This window comes from Ursus maritimus, unplaced genomic scaffold, assembly GCF_017311325.1.
Source record: "Ursus maritimus isolate PB19 unplaced genomic scaffold, ASM1731132v1 scaffold_26, whole genome shotgun sequence".
Lineage (NCBI taxonomy): Eukaryota > Metazoa > Chordata > Mammalia > Carnivora > Ursidae > Ursus > Ursus maritimus.
In genome coordinates, this window is record NW_024425119.1 from 6,888,788 (window position 1) to 6,906,529 (window position 17,742).

The 17,742-nt window shown below is 52.1% G+C and overlaps 1 protein-coding gene across 1 annotated transcript in view; it reads right to left on the reverse strand.

Moving 5' to 3' along the window:
* Positions 1 to 16,643, reverse strand: part of ANO2 (anoctamin 2) — a 318,709-nt gene extending 302,066 nt beyond the window's left edge. Inside the window, exons 1-4 of the mRNA XM_040642600.1 lie at positions 16,458 to 16,643; positions 16,256 to 16,373; positions 15,544 to 15,728; positions 14,000 to 14,326 (exon numbers count right to left, since the gene is read on the reverse strand). Of these exons, the coding sequence (XP_040498534.1) occupies positions 14,000 to 14,326; positions 15,544 to 15,728; positions 16,256 to 16,373; positions 16,458 to 16,643 (816 nt within the window). The remainder of the gene's footprint in view (positions 1 to 13,999; positions 14,327 to 15,543; positions 15,729 to 16,255; positions 16,374 to 16,457) is intronic.
* Positions 16,644 to 17,742: the final 1,099 nt, after the last annotated feature.

The window sequence follows — 17,742 nt, forward strand, 5'->3', positions numbered from 1 at the left end:
AAACACAAATTACAAACCTCGTAATTAAAAATTATCTGCGGGGTGCAACAGTTCCCCAACCCATGACCTCCCACGTAGATAGGAGGGAAGACAGGTGTGCACCACAGGGAGCAAAGAGGTAAGCAGAGAATACTCGCAAGTTCAGAGGCTGCCTTTTCCTCTCCTGAACTGCTTTAACTTCTGGCAACCCCGATGGTGAGAATAAGGCCATCCCTTCCCCCGCCCCAGGCTCAGATGACAGAAGCATTATCCCTGGAGAGGGGGACACCATAGTGACTGAGAGCTCAGACTCAGGGTCTGTCTGAATCCCTTCCTGACACCTGCTGATTGACCCTGACCAAGTTAGGTAACCTCAGTGTTCTTATCTACAAGACGGGTAGTAGTAATAAATACTTCAGAGGGTTGTTATCAGGATTTAATGAGTTCCTGGATGCACTGAGCACAGTGGAACAGTGGTCATTACTAGTAACAGGGAAAGCAGCAGCAAGACGCTCAGGGAGGGAAGGGTCCAGATTCCCATGGCAGGAGGGAGAGAACAGGTAACCCCCCACACCCGCTGCCACAACACTGGGACTACTAGGGACTGAATGAAAGTAGGGTCCCAGTGGCAGAGGGGCCTTCAGGGCACAGCCATGGGTCATACGGGCAGCTCCTGACACGGCGTCCGCAGCAAACAGCGTCTGTGTCTTGTTCTGGAGGACTGTACATTCACATTACGGAGACCAGCCTCACATAAACGCAACCACCACTAAGGGCTTTGCCACAGCGGTCTTTGGGGCCGGGGGACTTGCCCACCAGTGCAGAGCAAGAGGCTGCTGGCCGCAAGAAGAAAGGGAAGCAGCCGGAGAGGAAGGAGGATGGAATAACACGACAGGACAGCTGACAAGCCCCGGGGCTCCACCTCTGCCCTGGGAAGGGCACCAGACTCCCCTAATGCTGGACCTAAGGGCAGCCTGTAAGGGCTCCGGCCTAGCCCGCAGGTCTCCTGACCGCCCAGCTCTCCGTCCCCACTTCCTCCCCCTCCCCCCACGTCCCCCTACTCCTCCCACCCCACACCCTGGTCTTTGCTCCCCTCAGCCTTCTCCTCGGGGTGGGTGGCTCTGGGGGCAAGCAGCTTGCTGTGGTATTCTCTTCCCTGGTTGGAGAAGGAGGTGAGGGAACCAAGAAGGAGAAGGAAGAATGGGAGAGGGCTCACGAGGAGCGGAGAAGGGACAGGTTCCAGGTGGCTGTGAGAGGGGCCCATTTCCAGAAAGCCTTCCCTGCCAAGCCCGACTCTTAAGGCTCTCTGCCGCCCCCTCAACGCTACAGGATACTGTCTTTGCTACACATTATGCTTTGAATCAATTCAACAAACACTGTTGAGTATTTGCTATGTGCCAGACACTGTACAAAGAAATAAAGCAGAAAACACAACCCCAGTTCTCAAAGTCTTCAGTCTATCCAGGGACAAGTGAAGCTCAGAGGGTGTACTAAGTGCTTCTGTGACGTTGTCCAAGTACGGAACAAGGAGCCTCAAATAACAGATACAACAGAGTATCAGAGGGCATGTTTAGGGGCGCCCAGGGGGCTCAGTCATTTAAGCGTCTGACTCTTGGTTTCAGCTCAGGTCAAGATCTCATGGTCATGGGATCGAGTCCCACATCAGGCTCTGCGCTCAGCGGGGAGTCGGCTTGAAGATTCTCTCCTCCGCCCCTCCCCCCACTCAAGTGTGCACATGTGTGCACTCTCTCTAAAATAAATAAATCTTTTTTAAAAAATAGCATTTTTAAATAGTGAGAAAGTTAGCCCCTTTCCAATTATCCTGCAAAGATAAAGTCTCAGTAAGATGCCAATATACCGCTAACCACTTGGACACTAGTGAAGCCTCCTTTCTCAACGAAGAGTGAGCAGGCCCCCCAGCCTGAGATCTTCTGCTGCCAGCTGTGTCCAGCCAGGAATGAATAAAGTTATTTTGTTTCTGGTGTGGTTTATTTTTGCAGTATTGGTTATTTGTTGGCCAGTGATATCAGTTCTCCATTTATAACAATGTAATATTTCCTTTTAAAATAAATTTAAGCTTAAAAAGTGAGCCGATTTAGCAAAAGTATTCAACAAATAACAGTATAGATAGTAAACGGGGATCCTGACAATCCTGCAACAGGTAAGCAGTGGTATTCAAAATCACCATCATGGTATTCAATAACTGAAATTGTGAGACTTTCTGACCCAGAAAAGAAGCAGTCAGCACATGTGCCCTCATGAGTCTATCTGGTCTCCCAGCTAGACAGTAAACTCCCTGCACCTTCTTCTCCCTTTGGGGGTACTTAACCCACACAGTAAGCATTTTCATTCGTTTGGAACATGGGGAGGTTAAAAAATCAGAAAATTAAAGAAAGCATGGAACAGGTGAGAGAGCCAACTCAGGCCCACTGGCAGAGAGGAAACCCCACCCGGTTCCTATAAAGAACTGTGATAACAGGGGCGCCTGGGTGGCACAGTGGTTAAGCGTCTGCCTTCGGCTCAGGGCGTGATCCCGGCGTTATGGGATCGAGCCCCACATCAGGCTCTTCCGCTATGAGCCTGCTTCTTCCTCTCCCACTCCCCTTGCTTGTGTTCCCTCTCTCGCTGGCTGTCTCTATCTCTGTCGAATAAATAAATAAAATCTAAAAAAAAAAAAAAAAAGAACTGTGAAAACAAGGACACTTCATTTTCTGAAGTTTATAAAGTTTTCACCTGCGGTAGGTGCTGGCTGCAGGGCTCAGATAAGAAAACCGACCCAGCATGGCTGACAAATTTGCACAAAAGCACACGGCAGTGAATTCTGCTCATTGCCCTCCACACACAAAGTTCTTCCCACTACATTCTGCTGCTGAGCAAGTCCAGGGGACCCACAGGAAGTAACTCCTACCAATAGCCACTGGTTTTCTAAAACACTCCACTAGCAGAGCTGGCACTGCCCCGCCCTGCTCACAGACCACGGCATGAGCTGCTCTGAACGCACCCCCTTCAACCCCATGGTCCACAGTGAGAACAGTACATAGCAACACACAATGCTGTAACCAGGGATGGGTGGTACACGCAGGGAGCCAGCGGCAAACCCACGCAAACTTAGGGCCCCGGGGCATCAGCTCCAAAGCCTTTGAGGTTCCTGTGTCTGCACCTGACAAAGAAAATACAACAGAACAGCATACCCATCAAATTCCGCTCCTTATGACTTCCTGTTCCTAAAAAAAGGTGCTAAAACGCCGCAGGCCCTCTCTGCGTCCTGGGAAACCTCAACCCTCCAAGGGCTTGTGGATGAGCTAAGTGTAAGTTCCCTGGACTGGACGAGTTCAGAGAGTAGGGGAAACACAGCTTTAGCTACAACGTTCACAGCCAGACATACTCCACCCTTCAACACCTGACGGCAATGGATGGATCCCCGAGCAGAAACTCAACAAGACAGTTACAAGAATGCCAGTGGTCACCCGGCCCCTTGGACTGCCGAGCTGGACACGGAGTCTGGCTGCTATCCATGGCGGGCTGGTATGCAGCAGATGAGACCCCCAAACCAGCGATGCTCAACGGATGGTGAACACATTCCGAAGCCATCAGAATCCACCCAGGGGGGCGCCTGGGTGGCACAGCGGTTAAGCGTCTGCCTTCGGCTCAGGGCGTGATCCTGGCGTTATGGGATCGAGCCCCACATCAGGCTCCTCCGCTATGAGCCTGCTTCTTCCTGTCCCACTCCCCCTGACTGTGTTCCCTCTCTCTCTCTGGCTGTCTCTCTCTCTGTCGAATAAATAAATAAAATCTTGAAAAAAAAAAAATCACATAAAAAAAAAAAAAAAAAAAAAGAATCCACCCAGGGCTTCCTGGGAGCCATCACGCCATAAATGGCAATCTCCATGAATCCTGCTGGGAAGATTCACAACACTCTTGCCTTAGCTGAGCTCCAAGTCAAAAGGGATAGAGGGACAAGGGAAGGTGGGGTCTCCACAGTGCACTGTCCACTTCAGAAGACTGTGACATGGCTAACAACCCTGCCAGCTCTCCTTTCTTTTGCTTCCAAAGTACTGTCGGTTTGTCCTCTTAGCAGTCATGGTGCACAGAACAGGGAAGGCTGGGAACACATCAGGGCATAATAGCTGTTGTTTGTGGCCTGAAGGAAACATGAGCACTATCTCCCCTGGAGAAGAGCCATCACCCCGCTCAGACTCACCAATCCACTCACCCTCTGCCCATCCAGGGCAAAGGTCAGCCTTCTGAGCAGAATGCATCCCCAGGTGCCTATGCTCACAAATGCCCAAGCAGGCAGGGGCCTTGGAACCCACAAGAGCTGTTAGAGCACCTCCAGGTCATCACGCTCTTTGTAGAACCCTTTACAAAAGTCCTTCGATTACCAACATGCTTAACCCCAACATTCAAACAAACACAAATTTTAGTGGAAGAACTCACACGATAGGCAACAAAAAACCACAACCAAAACTAAGTTGCCAAACTAAATATGGTTGGCCGATTCTAAGTTTTCCCATTAGTATTCCTGTACTTCTCATCCACTTCCTTTGCCCCAGCAAGTATTTCCTGAGAGACCAGCCTCCAAAGGTATCTATCTATCTATCTATCTATCTATCTGAGAGAGAGAGAAAGAATGAGTGGGGGGAGGAGAAGAGGGAGAGGGACAAGCATACTCTGCACTGAGCACAGAGCCCAATGTGGGGCTCAGTCTCACGACCCTGAGATCATGACCTGAGCCAAAATCAAGAGTCAGACACTTAACCAACTGAGCCATCCAGGTGCCCCTAAGAACAATTTTAAATTGAGAAAATTATCTTTATCACTGCAATTTTCCAGTTAAATGAGAAAACAGTATCAATTTTTATTTCAGCACAGATGACATCAGTGTACGTCACAGGAAGTTAGGACTCTCAGGTACACAGTTTGAGAATCCCTGATGATGCCCAACCTTCTTTTCTAGATGGGGAAGTCAAAGTCCAGAAAGAAGCCAGTTGGTGGCAGAATGAAACCTAGAACCCAGTCTTCTGGTGCTCAGCCCAACCCTCTTTCCTCTCCATGTCCTTCTTGGGTTCAAGCATATCATGGACTAAAGCACACACTTTCAAATGTGATTAGGCATGCAGGCCCCAATAGCGGGGGTGGCGGTGAGTAAGGGCTCAGCTGTCACAGTGTGCTCAGTTGACATGCCCCTCAAATTAGGCCCCTGCCTCAGGACTCCCCAGGAACCTTCTCTGGGCCAGCCAGTCTCGAGAGAGTAGCCAGTGGGTGTCCCCATGGGATCTCCCTTCCCACAGCAGCCAGGCGGGACCACTACTCACTGCCTGAGGCTTCTCCTAAGCCTTAGGGGTTATGTGCAGGAGTTCATAATCTTTTTTGGGCCTGGAGCCCTAAGACAGTCAGCTGAAATCTAGAGACCCATTCTCAGAATATTTTTAGATGTGTAACATAATTAACAGAATGAGGAGGGACTAAGTATACAGAAATACAGTTACTAAAATATTTAAATGTAAACTCGTGATCTAGTCATATACTCACTTCTTTATCAATACATGAAATAGCAAGACCTGGCAGCATATCTCAAAATTGTCATCATTTCAAAGTAATGATGAGTATCCATGCTTTTGGAGATTCGTGCAACAGCTATATAACCCAATAAGAACCTACATGTGATTTCTGTCAGCAACAAACTCACAGGAACTCACAGGGATGTACGTTTGTGCCCATATCCTTAATTGAAGTAACCGCTAAGTTCCAGTTAAATGTTGGTGAAAATAAAGCACAGTGTTCTACCATCCAAGCTTATGAATTCTGCCCCTGAATTCTATTCAAAGAACTCCCAAGGTTTAAAGAGCTCCTGACACTGCCTCACAGCCCCAGGGTCATCAGGAGGTATTGAGGCACCCAGAGGAGCTGACCGGGGGTGACAGGGAGACCCTGTCTTCAGTGAGGAGATGCTTCAGGCTGAAGCAGCCCCAGAACCATCCTCCCCACCTACCAAGCATCAAATATGAGCCCCGGATGTCTCCAGACCTCGAAGGCTCAAAGACCCTGCCACTACAACACCCGCTTGAGCTAAACCTTCTAACCTGCACAGCTCCCCCAGCGGTTCCGTGTGCAGAGACTGAATCCCGCCCAGAGACCTGATAAGAGTCCGAGACTCAGCCTGCTCACTTCTGCCAGGACCCGAGCATCCGAGGCAGGCAGAGGGAAGGTGATCCAGCCAAGAGCTTCCAGGCAGAGGCGGACTGGGAGTCGGCCAGATAGTCTGTCACTCTGCTGGTACCCAATCTTACTGCACTTGACTCTCTGCAGTCAGGTCAGCATCCCCTAATAGACCACGAGGTCCTTGAAGGCAGAGACCACATCGTAGTCACACTGTGTCATCAGCTCCCAGGATGGGATACCTGCAAATGCTCAGTCAAGATCTGCTAAACGAGGGGCGCCTGGGTGGCTCAGTTAAGCATCTGCCTTCAGCTCAGGTCATGATCCCGGAGTCCTGGGATCGAGTCCCACATCGGGCTCCCTGGTCAGCAAGGAGTTTGCTTCTCCCTCTTGCTCTCCCTCTGCCCCTCCCCTAATCCCTCTGTCTTGCTCGCTTGCTTGCTCGCTCTCTCTCTCTCAAATAAATAAATAAAATCTTAAAAAAAAAAAACTGCTAAATGAGAGGCAGGAGAGGGTGGCAGAGACAGAGCCTGGCAGGTTCCCCCCAGAGCTGATCCCTTGAGTGTCTTTACAGCTGAAGTGACTGTCCAAGCAGGCTCTGCCCACAAAGACCTCGAACTTTCCAGCTGACAAACCGAGAAGGGCCTTCTTTCCCCGTGTCTCTCTCAGAGCCCCAAACACCTAGTACTGCCCTGAAGGGGAATGATTAGCAGGACGGAGACCAACTATCCCCTGACCCTCTCTTCAGCAAATGCAGAGACTGATGCCAATACCCTTGGAAAGCATAAGGGCTACTCAAAATATTTAACAACCAGCATGGCATATTACGGGAGAAGAGGCACCAGCCCCAGACCCCGGCGCCGTCGGACCAGGAGCGCCCGTCAGACCTCAGCCGTGCAGGAAGATAGCAACTCAGGCACCAGGACGACAGACTGAACAAAAGGAAGCTTGCCCTCTTGACTTGCTTGTGGCACAGACTCTCTATCACCAAGATTTCATTTACTTAAAACATTAACTAGCACTGTGAGCTTGTATAAGCCACATCCTCTCAACCTTAGGCCCTGCTCTCTGACTGAATTGAAAGAAATGATCCAAAGCCCTCCCAGCTCTAATATCCCAGGGTCGCATTTTCTCACACCTCACTGGTTGCACCTGGTAACAGAAAACCAGCAGGACACACCGCCAGCTCAGTGGTGCCCGGCGCAGGGCCCCTCAGCCAGGCCAGGCACGGACCGTTGCCCTCTGCTCTGTAGGGTGGGACTGGCAAGTCAGAGCCCGGACACCCCTTCCAGCCCCTTTTGAGGAATCCTGGAGAGCTCTGGAAGCCCTGACCAATAGAGGAAAGACCCCAGGCATGAAGGACCTGAGAGCGAGCCACACCCCAGCTGCGGAAACCCTCGGCCTGCCTTCCACTAGACCCGCAACCCGACCTCTTTCACAACCCGGACAGTGCTCATCTCCGGGTGGGGGACTGTGTAGACAAAATGCCGCCCTGGACAGTCGTTTTAAGAGAACAGGGGGAGCTGCTGCAAGGCCCAGCCAGGCTCCTGACTGGCTTAATAAGGCGTTTTAGGTTTCCTATGCCAAGAGGACAAGAGCTGCTCTAACCACCTCAGCGGGGATGCCATTAGCATTGAGTGAGAATACTGAGTGTAAATTTTTTAAACTCCTTGGAAAAGGAAATATGTACCCAGTNNNNGTTTGGGGGGGGGGGTTGACTTCCTCCCTTCTCTCTGTACCCCCCCACCCCAGGCTGCAGAGAGGCCTCCCCTGGGAGATGAGGTCCAGCCAGCCCTGCGGAGGCTCTGCTCTGCTCAGCTGTGCAGTCCCGGGGGCAGGGGTTGCCGGGGCTGTCTTTGTTGTGTCCCCTGAAGGTCCCTTGGGGGCAGGAAAGAGAGGCAGGTGAGAAGCAGAAGGCTCCCGCATGCGGCTTCAGCGTGGGGCACGCGGGACAGGAACACAGGCAAAGCCAGGGGGAAATCAGCACATTTTCCTCAGTCATTAGCACAAGTCAAGTCAACAGCAGCGCACGTGCTCCCCACACTCATGAGAGCACAGCAGCCATCACCAAGACACTGCCTGGATTGGGGCATCCTTAGACCCACATTTGCATTTTCCCTGTGTTCGCTGGAGCCTCTCCTAAGAATTCTGGGGAAGGGGGAATAGGAAAGTGCTATCAAGGGCTTGGCAGTCATCCCCAGTATGACAAAGACCAGATGGAGTTCAAATCCCAGCTGGATCACTTCGTTGATGTCCCCATGATGGAGACGCTAGCCTCTCACCTCCTTAAAGAGACAAGGCTAACAGCCACCTAGCAGGGGAGTCACAAAGACTAACTGAAGGAACACAAGTCCACACAGAAGGCATTCAGGAAAGTTGGTTTCCTGCCGTAAAACCATGGATTAATGACAGAGAGTAATTTCCCAAAGTCACCCCAGCTCCGTCCACGGGCCTAGGAGGACACATGGTCCTACCAGCTGTTTAATCAGATGTATAAAAAAAACTCTTCTGAAAAGGAAGTGGGAACAGGTGGTGATGACAAAGGTCAAGAAACAGTGGCCTCTGGTTTTAAGAAAGTAAGAAGACATTCTGACTTTCTTGGCCCACATTTTTTCCCTGAAATGAGCGCCCATGGGAGATCATGATGTCCTAGATCTCAGGTGCCCCCAGCCTATTTCTCTGGCTCATTACAGTAATTCGGGTTGAGACGCCAGATGTCCAGGGCTATAGGGGGAACAGTCAGGTGTTAGGGCCATCCTATGGCTTGTGGGGAGGGTCTCCTCTCTGCAGAGAGGGAAGGGATTTGGTCAATCCTGGGCTCCCACCTGCTACCAAGTCAGAGAGGAGAGCACTGCGTCCTGAATAAAGCCGTGGGCCCCTGGTGCCTCCCAACTGGCACTCGACCCCTTCCATGCCTGCCTCTGCCCAGAGCCGCCCAGGGACCAGCCACAGATGCTGAATAAAGGCAGCTCTGCTCTCGGTTCTCTGGCTCCCTAGTCCCCGGAGAGCTAGTCCAGAGCAAGGTATCCCCTGACCTCCCTGTCAATGCCCTCTCCTCCACTCCCAGTTTAGAAGGTCCAGCTGCCCACATAGATGAAGTTGTGGGCCATGCCTGCTGGAATTTCAGGGCCTGCACGGTGGGAGAAGGCCTTTACACCCCAAGTCCACACACGCCCCTGGGCCCATCACATGCACTGCACTGCACCTGGCTCTGGGATCCCCCTGGTGCCCCTCGTTCATCGGAGTCTCTGCCTCTGTCCTTCCGGCTGTAGTGGTCAGGGCAGGGGGCTTGGGAGAGGTTGGGAGGAGGCATGTCACAGAAGGCCTTGTTCAGCCCACCCACTCCACAGCCCCGTCTGGAGGCCGGAGATGGGTGAGTCCCTCAAATGCTCACGTTCACTTCCCACTCGGCAGTGATGCCCATCTCCAGACAGGTAGCCCTCGTGTATCCAAACTGGCAGTGAGGAGGTAGGCGTCTCTGCCACCCATAGGCCCATAGACACCTCCAGCGATGTCTTTAAATGAAATTCTAATCGAATGGCTACACGTAAGAAAACATATATGCAAACTGTCATTTAGTCATCTGATAAATACTAAATAGCCTTTCAAATATGAACATGGACAATGTAACACATGGAACTACGCCCACTGAATAAAAAAGTAAAACACCAAATGGAAGGCATCACCAATCATCATCCTGTGTCAAGCACACTCAGAGAGCAACCAGGGTCGGAAATGACTCCTATGATATTCAATCAATTAGGATTTGATGGATGCAAAATTCGTTTGATCTGTAAGGCTAAATGAATACTTTTTAATGGGTCTCTGATAGAAACCCATTTCCTCTCCATTTATCTGAAAATCAAATTGAAATCAGAGCCTAAAAGACAGCATAGCCCAGCAGGGCAGGGACTGCCGAGCAGGTGGGGATAACGGCACCTGCCCTTCCCGTGGCCGCCCAGGTGTAGCCAAGCAGCAGCCCCGCTCCTGTGAGGTGCCAGCTGCCGCTCAAGGCAAAGACCGAGCATCCCGACAGAGAGGAGTTGTGCCGGCCCCAACGGGCCCCCGGAAGAGCTGCTCAGGGCCTCGGAGGCTCCAGCAGATGAGTCGCCAGCCAGTGTTTAGCACCAACAGGGTGGCATCGGGGAGTGGGGGGTGCAGGGGAGAGCTGGAGACAATCCAGGACTGCTGGCCCAGAAGGAGGGGACAATTCCTACTCCATCTTGTTGGGGTGGCACACAGTTGGAGCCAACATGGGTGCCCATTATCCTTAGGGAAGTGACCAGGTAACCGCAGTGGCTGCAAAGCACTTACCCATTAGGAAAAATGGGTTAGACGCACATGCAGCGTGGTCTCCACATACAGGGTCGACAGGAAAAGTCAGAAACAGAATGAGCTGTGAAACAGAGTGCCTCCTGAGTACATTAAAAACATGTCCAGTTTCAAGAAACTGTCATAGCCAGCAGAGCCTAAGGAGGCAGGGGAAACGAGATGCAATGGGGTGTCTGGGATGGGATCCTGGAACGGAAAAAGGATGGTAGGTAAAAACTCAATCTGAAGAAAGCAAAGATTGAACTTAATGATAATATATCAATATTGGTTCATCAATTGTGACAAAAGCACCGTATTAACACAGATGTTGATAGCAGAGGAAACTGGGGATGGAGTATATGGGAACCCACTGCCCAATTTTTCTGTACATCTGAAACTTCTAAACAATATAGTCTATTTTCTAAATGAAAAACTTGCATGAAACAAAGACACCATCATACGTTTCCCAGAAACATACCGCTCTGGAATGACTGCCTGTGGAGGCAGCAGATAGTGAAGAATAAGGAGGTATTTACATAAGTGATGAGCGGGTCCTCCTGCAGACCAATGATGATAACATGTTGTGACTGACAAGTGCCATTAACTTAGCACTTTGCATCAGAGGTCCCAAAACTAACAATAATTAATTTTTAGCACAGAGAGAGAGGGAGGCAACACTGCAGGACTGTAGGTCACAAAGGGTGCATGAGTGAAGGAAAAGAGTTAAGTAGGCCGTGAAGCTGGGGGAGGACGTGGGGGAGGCTGGGAGCGAGGCGCTTTTGACTGGCTGCAGACCGGAGACAACCATCCAGGACACACTCCATGCCCCCATCTAACACTGGTCAGTCCCAAGAGCTATTTCTGGGCCCTCCTAATTCCCAGCCAAAGCTGGGAGACTCTAAGAGCAACCAAAATGGAACCTGCTGGTGGGTAGCAAAGTTGGGAGTGATACTGGTAGCAGTAGTAAGGTCAGGGGTGCCTGGGTGGCTCAGTCGGTTTAACGTCTGCCTTCGGCTCAGATCATGATCCCAGGGTCCTGGAACGGAGTCCCTCATCGGGCTCCCTGCTCAGCAGGAGCCTGCTTCTCCCTCTCCCTCTGCCTGCCACTCCCCCTGCTTGTGCTCTCTTTGTCAAATGAATAAAATCTTAAAAAAAAAAAAAAAAAAAAAAAGAGTTGCCAGGACAGTTACATTTGAATTTCAGATCAGCAACAAATAATTTTTTAAGTACCTAAGTAGGTCCCAAATATTTCACAAGACATACTTCTGCTAAAGTTATCTGCTGTTGATCTGAAATTCAAACGTAACTAGGCATCTTGAATTTACTAAATTTGGCAACTCTAAATAACAGTGATAGCAGGGACATGCAATGTTACTGTTCTAAGTACTTAATTCGGTTGTCTTGTTTTCATCTTCAAACAACCCGATAAAGAATGTATAGCTATTCCCTTTACACAGACCTGGAAACTTTGACTCCAAAGGAGCAAGTCATTCACCCAGGGTTGTGAGGCTAGCTGGCACCAGACCTGGGATGTGAACATCTGTCTCTGGGCTCCAGAGTCCACCCTCCTGAGCATGATGCTGTTTCCCAGCTGAGCAGCTGGACGAGGCCCAGGCCTCTGCTCCCTGACCCCCAGAGAGAGGTGTGGGGACTGAGCCGCCCACGGTGGAAATGCCAAGAGCTCCTGCCTGGTCCTCAAAACAAACTACTACCTCGGGGCGCCTGGGTGGCACAGTGGTTAAGCGTCTGCCTTCGGCTCAGGGCATGATCCCAGCGTTCTGGGTTCAAGCCCCGCATCAGGCTCCTCTGCTATGAGCCTGCTTCTTCCTCTCCCACTCCCCCTGCTTGTGTTCCCTCTCTCGCTGGCTGTCTCTATCTCTGTCAAATAAATAAATAAAATCTTTAAAAAAAAAAAAAAACTACTACCTCGAGAAACCTTCCCACCAGACTCCAGTTCGAGGCACCAAGTGAGCTCTGGGTTTCAAAAAGTGAAAATCAAGAGAGCAAGGGAGCCCCAATTAGTCTTCAAAGAGTACAATCCCTACATTGGTGGAAAGAATGAAAGAAGCAGCTCCTACTTTAATGGTCTAGATAAGCAGCACAGGTCAGTAGGACAAGGGTCTGAGCCAAGCTACATGCCATCCTTCCTGGGGTCAGAGAAATGGATGAATGACCCCCGGGGGTCCCTTCCAGGTTGGGGACAGTATTGACTTGAATCTTACAAAACAGATGAGAACGGCATCACACCCGTCAGCATGACTCTATTTAAAATAATCCTAATGAGCATTTATTGAGCACCTACTATGTATTATACACGGTGCTAGATGTTTTCATTGCCTCATCTATTAACGGGACCTGTAAAACTACAGCCCGGCAGGGCATTTAACTCTCTTGCAGATGAGGAATGTGAGATTCAGGGAGATCACTTACTTATTCGACTAACACTTGTTAAGCCCCTACTACACTACTTTATTCTTTGGACTCTGTCCTAGGTGCTAGGGATACAGAAGTGAACCAAACAAGACCCCTGCCTTCATGAAGCTGGTTGGGGCACAGATAAAAAAACAAATCTATCATGTTGTTTCAGGTAGTCATGCTAAGTGTGATGAAGGAAAGTAAAGCATGGTCAAGGAATAGAGTGATGGGGTGGGAGTACTTTAGCTAGAATGGTCCGGAAGATGTCTGGAAAGAGATGACAGGCAGAGGTCAGAAGTGAGGGCCTGAGCATGCACAGGTCTGGGGAAGGGCGCCCAAGGCAGAGGGGACAACCAGTCCAAAGGCCCTGAGGTAAGGGTGACCAACACACAACCAAGAGAAGGCCAATGGGCTGGAGCGGGTATGAGAGGCTAGGAAGGGTAGAAGATAAGTATGGAGGGGATGGTTAGGGCAGGTCGTCTTTAAAGGATCACTGTGATATGAAGAAATGGATGGATGGATGGATGGATGGATGGATGGATGGATGGATGGATGGAAGGATGGAAGGATGGACAGATGGATATGTACATAAATGGATTTCCATGGATTCCCTTAAGCAGCTACTGACCAGAGGTGAGAACATACGTCACTCACAAGTTGATAAAACATGTCCAATGTTCAGTTTCCAATGAATCACCTCCCTCAGAGGGCCCCAGGCAAGCACATTCCTTAGTGAAGTATAACCCCCATAGAAGAATGTGATCCAAAGTTCAACAGGCAATCTGGGTCTTCATCTCAAAGAAACCTTTGATGAAGGCCACAGGATAGGGTTTTTGAGCACCAGGAAGAAAGGTCTCACTTCCAATCTCTAACTAGGCCAATGCCCACAGAACAGAATGGCACATCCCTACCGCCACCACTACCTGGGATCCCCTAGGCAGAGGCACCAGCTATACCAAGACTCTTCCTCAAGTTCTTTAACAAGAAAATCTGGTTTGCCCACCAGATTAAAAAAAAAAAAAATGCCACCTGCCAGAACAAAGCCAACTCTCCCTGCAGGTAACACTGATCACCAGGACCCCAGCCTTGCAGGGCCATCCCATCCCACGGCCCTTTGCCACCTGCCCAACCTCACCTCCAAGTCCTTCTCAAGCTCCAGCCCAGCCTCCATCAGGTTGTGCTCAAACTCCTCCCGCTGCTCCTTCTTCTCCTCCTCCAGGGCATCGAGTGGCCCCAGCTCAATGTCACCGTGGCCCCCAGCATGAGGGTCCTTGCCCGTCTCCCCATTGGAGACGATCGCCAGCGACTGGCCAGGGAAGCCCTGGCCAGGCTGCACCCCACGCTTCCGGTAATGGTAGGCGAGCACGTAATCGACCTTCCTCTGGTTGTCGTGGAAGTGCATGCGGCTCAGACGGGCCTCCGAGGACACTGGCTCGTTGGCATCCAGGTAGTTGTTGATGACCTGGCCAGAGAGAACGGGACAGGTCCGGTGAGGAAGAGCAAGCAGAGGAGGCTGACCTTATGCTCTGGGCCCCGGGAGGTGGACCAGGAAGCCCCTCAGGCCCAGAGGCCCTGACTCCCCCCAGTGAAAGGACAGAGTGGCCTATGTTCTTCTGCCACACCCAGCCCACACAGCCCTCCACCCACCTGTCCACAGCCTGGCCACCAGTACCGTCAGACCCACTCTGGCAACGATGAACACACGTACGCTCGCACGCACGGACAGTATACCCAGCAGCAAAGCCCTGTACGTCCTCGCGTGCCCGCACAGCACTCCTGCACACTCACACAGAGCACCTACACGCAGCACCCCCGCACCGGCTCCCCTGCACACACATCTGTGCACACACACAGCACCCCAGGGCCCTCTGACACACACGCAGCCCTCCACACACTCTGGAACACACTCACACACACCCATCTCCTTGCAGATCTGCTGGCCGGCCTGCAAACACGCGCATACTTACACACGCACATTACTCACTGGCAAGTTCTCCGGATCCATCGGAACAAAGGCCAATCTCTTGTCAGCAGGCCCACCCCGGCCGCACCCCACAGGGATTCACTTGGCACTATGCCCCTCTCAGCCCCACATCCTCCTCTTCCTCCTCTCTGCAGCCACCAAAAGAGACCCTGCCAGAGACCGCAGCAGGGGGACCGACTTCTGCTCTCAGCCAGCCCGGAGGTGGGAGGTTGAGAGAACAGGAGGAGAAAGAACAAGGCGGAGCAGGAGAGGGACCTGCCTCCCTCCCTTTGGGTGTTTCCCTGTTTATGGCTGGTTTGATACCCATCTGCCTCTGCAGCCACCTGAGAGGTCACCTGGGCAACCAGATGAAGCGCCAGGCACTGGGGAGAGCCTCTGAGCAGCCACGGCAGAGGTCTGGCTCCTCACACCTGTGAGGGGAGTCAGGGAGTCTGCAGACCAACAGGTGGGAGCACGCGGCCTCTCACAGCTCCCCTTCCCTGTCCTCTGCCCACAAGGCTCCAGAGTGCCTGGGACTTGGGGACAGAGGAGAGGAGAAGGCCCTCACAAAAAACCTGGGCCTCTCTCTCTCTCTCTCTTTCACACAGACACACACATCAACAAACACACCTGCCCCGCAGGTGGAGGGTGCCCCAGTCAAGACGCTCCCTTGGGGCCCCCAATAGGGTCAGCCTTTACCCCACCCTAGCACTCACCGAGCCGCTGCAGGAGCTCCCTCCCCTGGAGGGCGGGCCAGATTCTCCATCAGAACTACCCTGCTGGCCTGGGACTTGGGGACCTGGCACCTTGAGGTACTGCTGTCCATGTTTGGGGCCCTGGCCCCCTCTGGCCACTGCCCGAGGGCTCAGCCGGCGTGGGGAGCCAGGGAGCAGTGGGATATCTGTGAGAGGGAAAGACGGGAGGCAAAGCAATTTCAGGTGACAAGAAACCCAGGACACAGAGAAACTGAGGCACCAAGGGAGAGAAACTGGGATATACTTAAGAAAAAGGCCACACCTTCTCACAGCCTTGGTTAGCCAGATTCACACTGGGCAGGGGAGAGTGTAGAAGGAAGCAGTGGGATGAGGAAGAGGGTCTCACTACACACACACACACACACACACACACACACACAGGGCCTGGAGCCACCAGCAGAAGCTCCTTCAGATGACGGCTATCGCAATCCCTTACAATTCCCAACGAAGAGGAGACACTGGCTCAGGTGAGCCAGGGTGGGTGGAGCACTCCTTGGAGAGATACCCTGAATTAAGGCTTGAGTTTTAGGGTCTCTCCCAGGGCACCCTGGCCAGCCCTCATGCCCCTTAAGGAGAGAGCAAGGACAGACAGACCAACTGTGGGTCCCCTGAGGGCAGAGGCCTGCTCTGACAAAAGCACTGTCTCCAATGCCCTTGAGGGGTTCTCATGCACCTGCCACCTCCACCAGGGCCTCGGAGCTCCACAGCCCCTTCTCAGTCCTCCCCAGAGCAGCCCCCTGACAACCTACAGCTGGAGCCAGTGCTATGTCAGAGAACTTCCAGCTTCGCCCCTGCAGGGAAAGGACGCAGGCCGGTGACAGAATTGCAGAATGTCAGAACTGGAGGGGACCGAAGCATTAAATACTCTGCTTTACACCAAAACACTCCAGACAGGGCCGACGAGCTGCCAGGATCTCGAGGCTGACCAGACCCAATCTGTCCCCATCTCTGAGAAATACTCTTTCTAGCCGAGCAGCACAGCGCAGGGCACCTAGGCTTAACCCTAAGCTCTGCCACTTGCTCTGAGACCTCTCTGGGCCTCTTTCTTCCACCTGTAACATGAGAATCCCAAAAACTGGCAGGGTTGTGGTGAGAAACCAAAGGAGAGATACATACACAAGACACCCAGGGCAGTCATCAGCCCCCGGGTGTGCAATGAAAGGTGGTTATTATAATTATTATCATTTTCGTTTTGAGCTGTGTACAAGAAGAAATCACAGCCCGGACATCCAGCTCAGCCCCTAGCACCTGCTACAAGAAGGAATGAACAAAAAGCAGCTTGAAACAGAGCTTTCCGGTCAGTCACCAGGTTGCGGAGCAGCCCCTTAGGCGCCCGGCTCTCTACTGGACAGTTCAGGAGCCCTAGAACATTCGGTCCCTGTACTGGAAAACCTGATCAACTCCTCACGAAGACAGAGCTGGCAGGCAGGAAGCACAATGAAGACCAGCAGAGCAGAGCTCTCATAATTTACTGATACACTGTGGGCTCTAGTCCCTACTGTGGGAGACCAGCAAGGCTGGGAGGCTTCCAGAGGAACTGAGCCTGACGCTGGTCTTGAAGGGTGGCCGGGTTCTGAAAGGCAGGAGAGAACACAGAAGAAGGGCAACAGTGGGTGTGCGTGCTGGTGGCGTGAGGAAGGGCCTGCAGCTCAGGATGGCAAGGGAGGGGCTTCCTTCCTCAGTCCCTCGTCTTGCCCTATCCCTCTCCCCTTGTGCCTTCCTGCATGCTTGCCCACCACCTGGCCCAGGGCAAAACTGAGAACAGGGCTCTACGGCCCAGGAAAGGCTTGGAAACCTCCAGATGCATGTCAAAAGAGCCCAAGACCACCCTGACGTACACCCGAGCGGATGACAAAGGTGACGCTCACCCAAGCCTCCTGGAAAGCTATATTCCCACTCACAGCTGTGACTCGAGGTAGCTCAGATTCAGGCTCAGCCCCCAGCTGCAGTCAAACCACGATCCAGGAGCCACAGGCCCCTGAAGGCACAACCCGGGGCTTGAGGCTGGCCTCCATGGCCCCGCCAGTCATCCCAGCAGCTCCCTCTGCTTGCCTCTGACACAAGGACCACAGCTGCCTGAGGCCCTGCTTCCATGCCCAACTCCTCCCCTCCACCAACCAACCAACAATGAGAACACAGCATATGGCTCTCCAACTCACA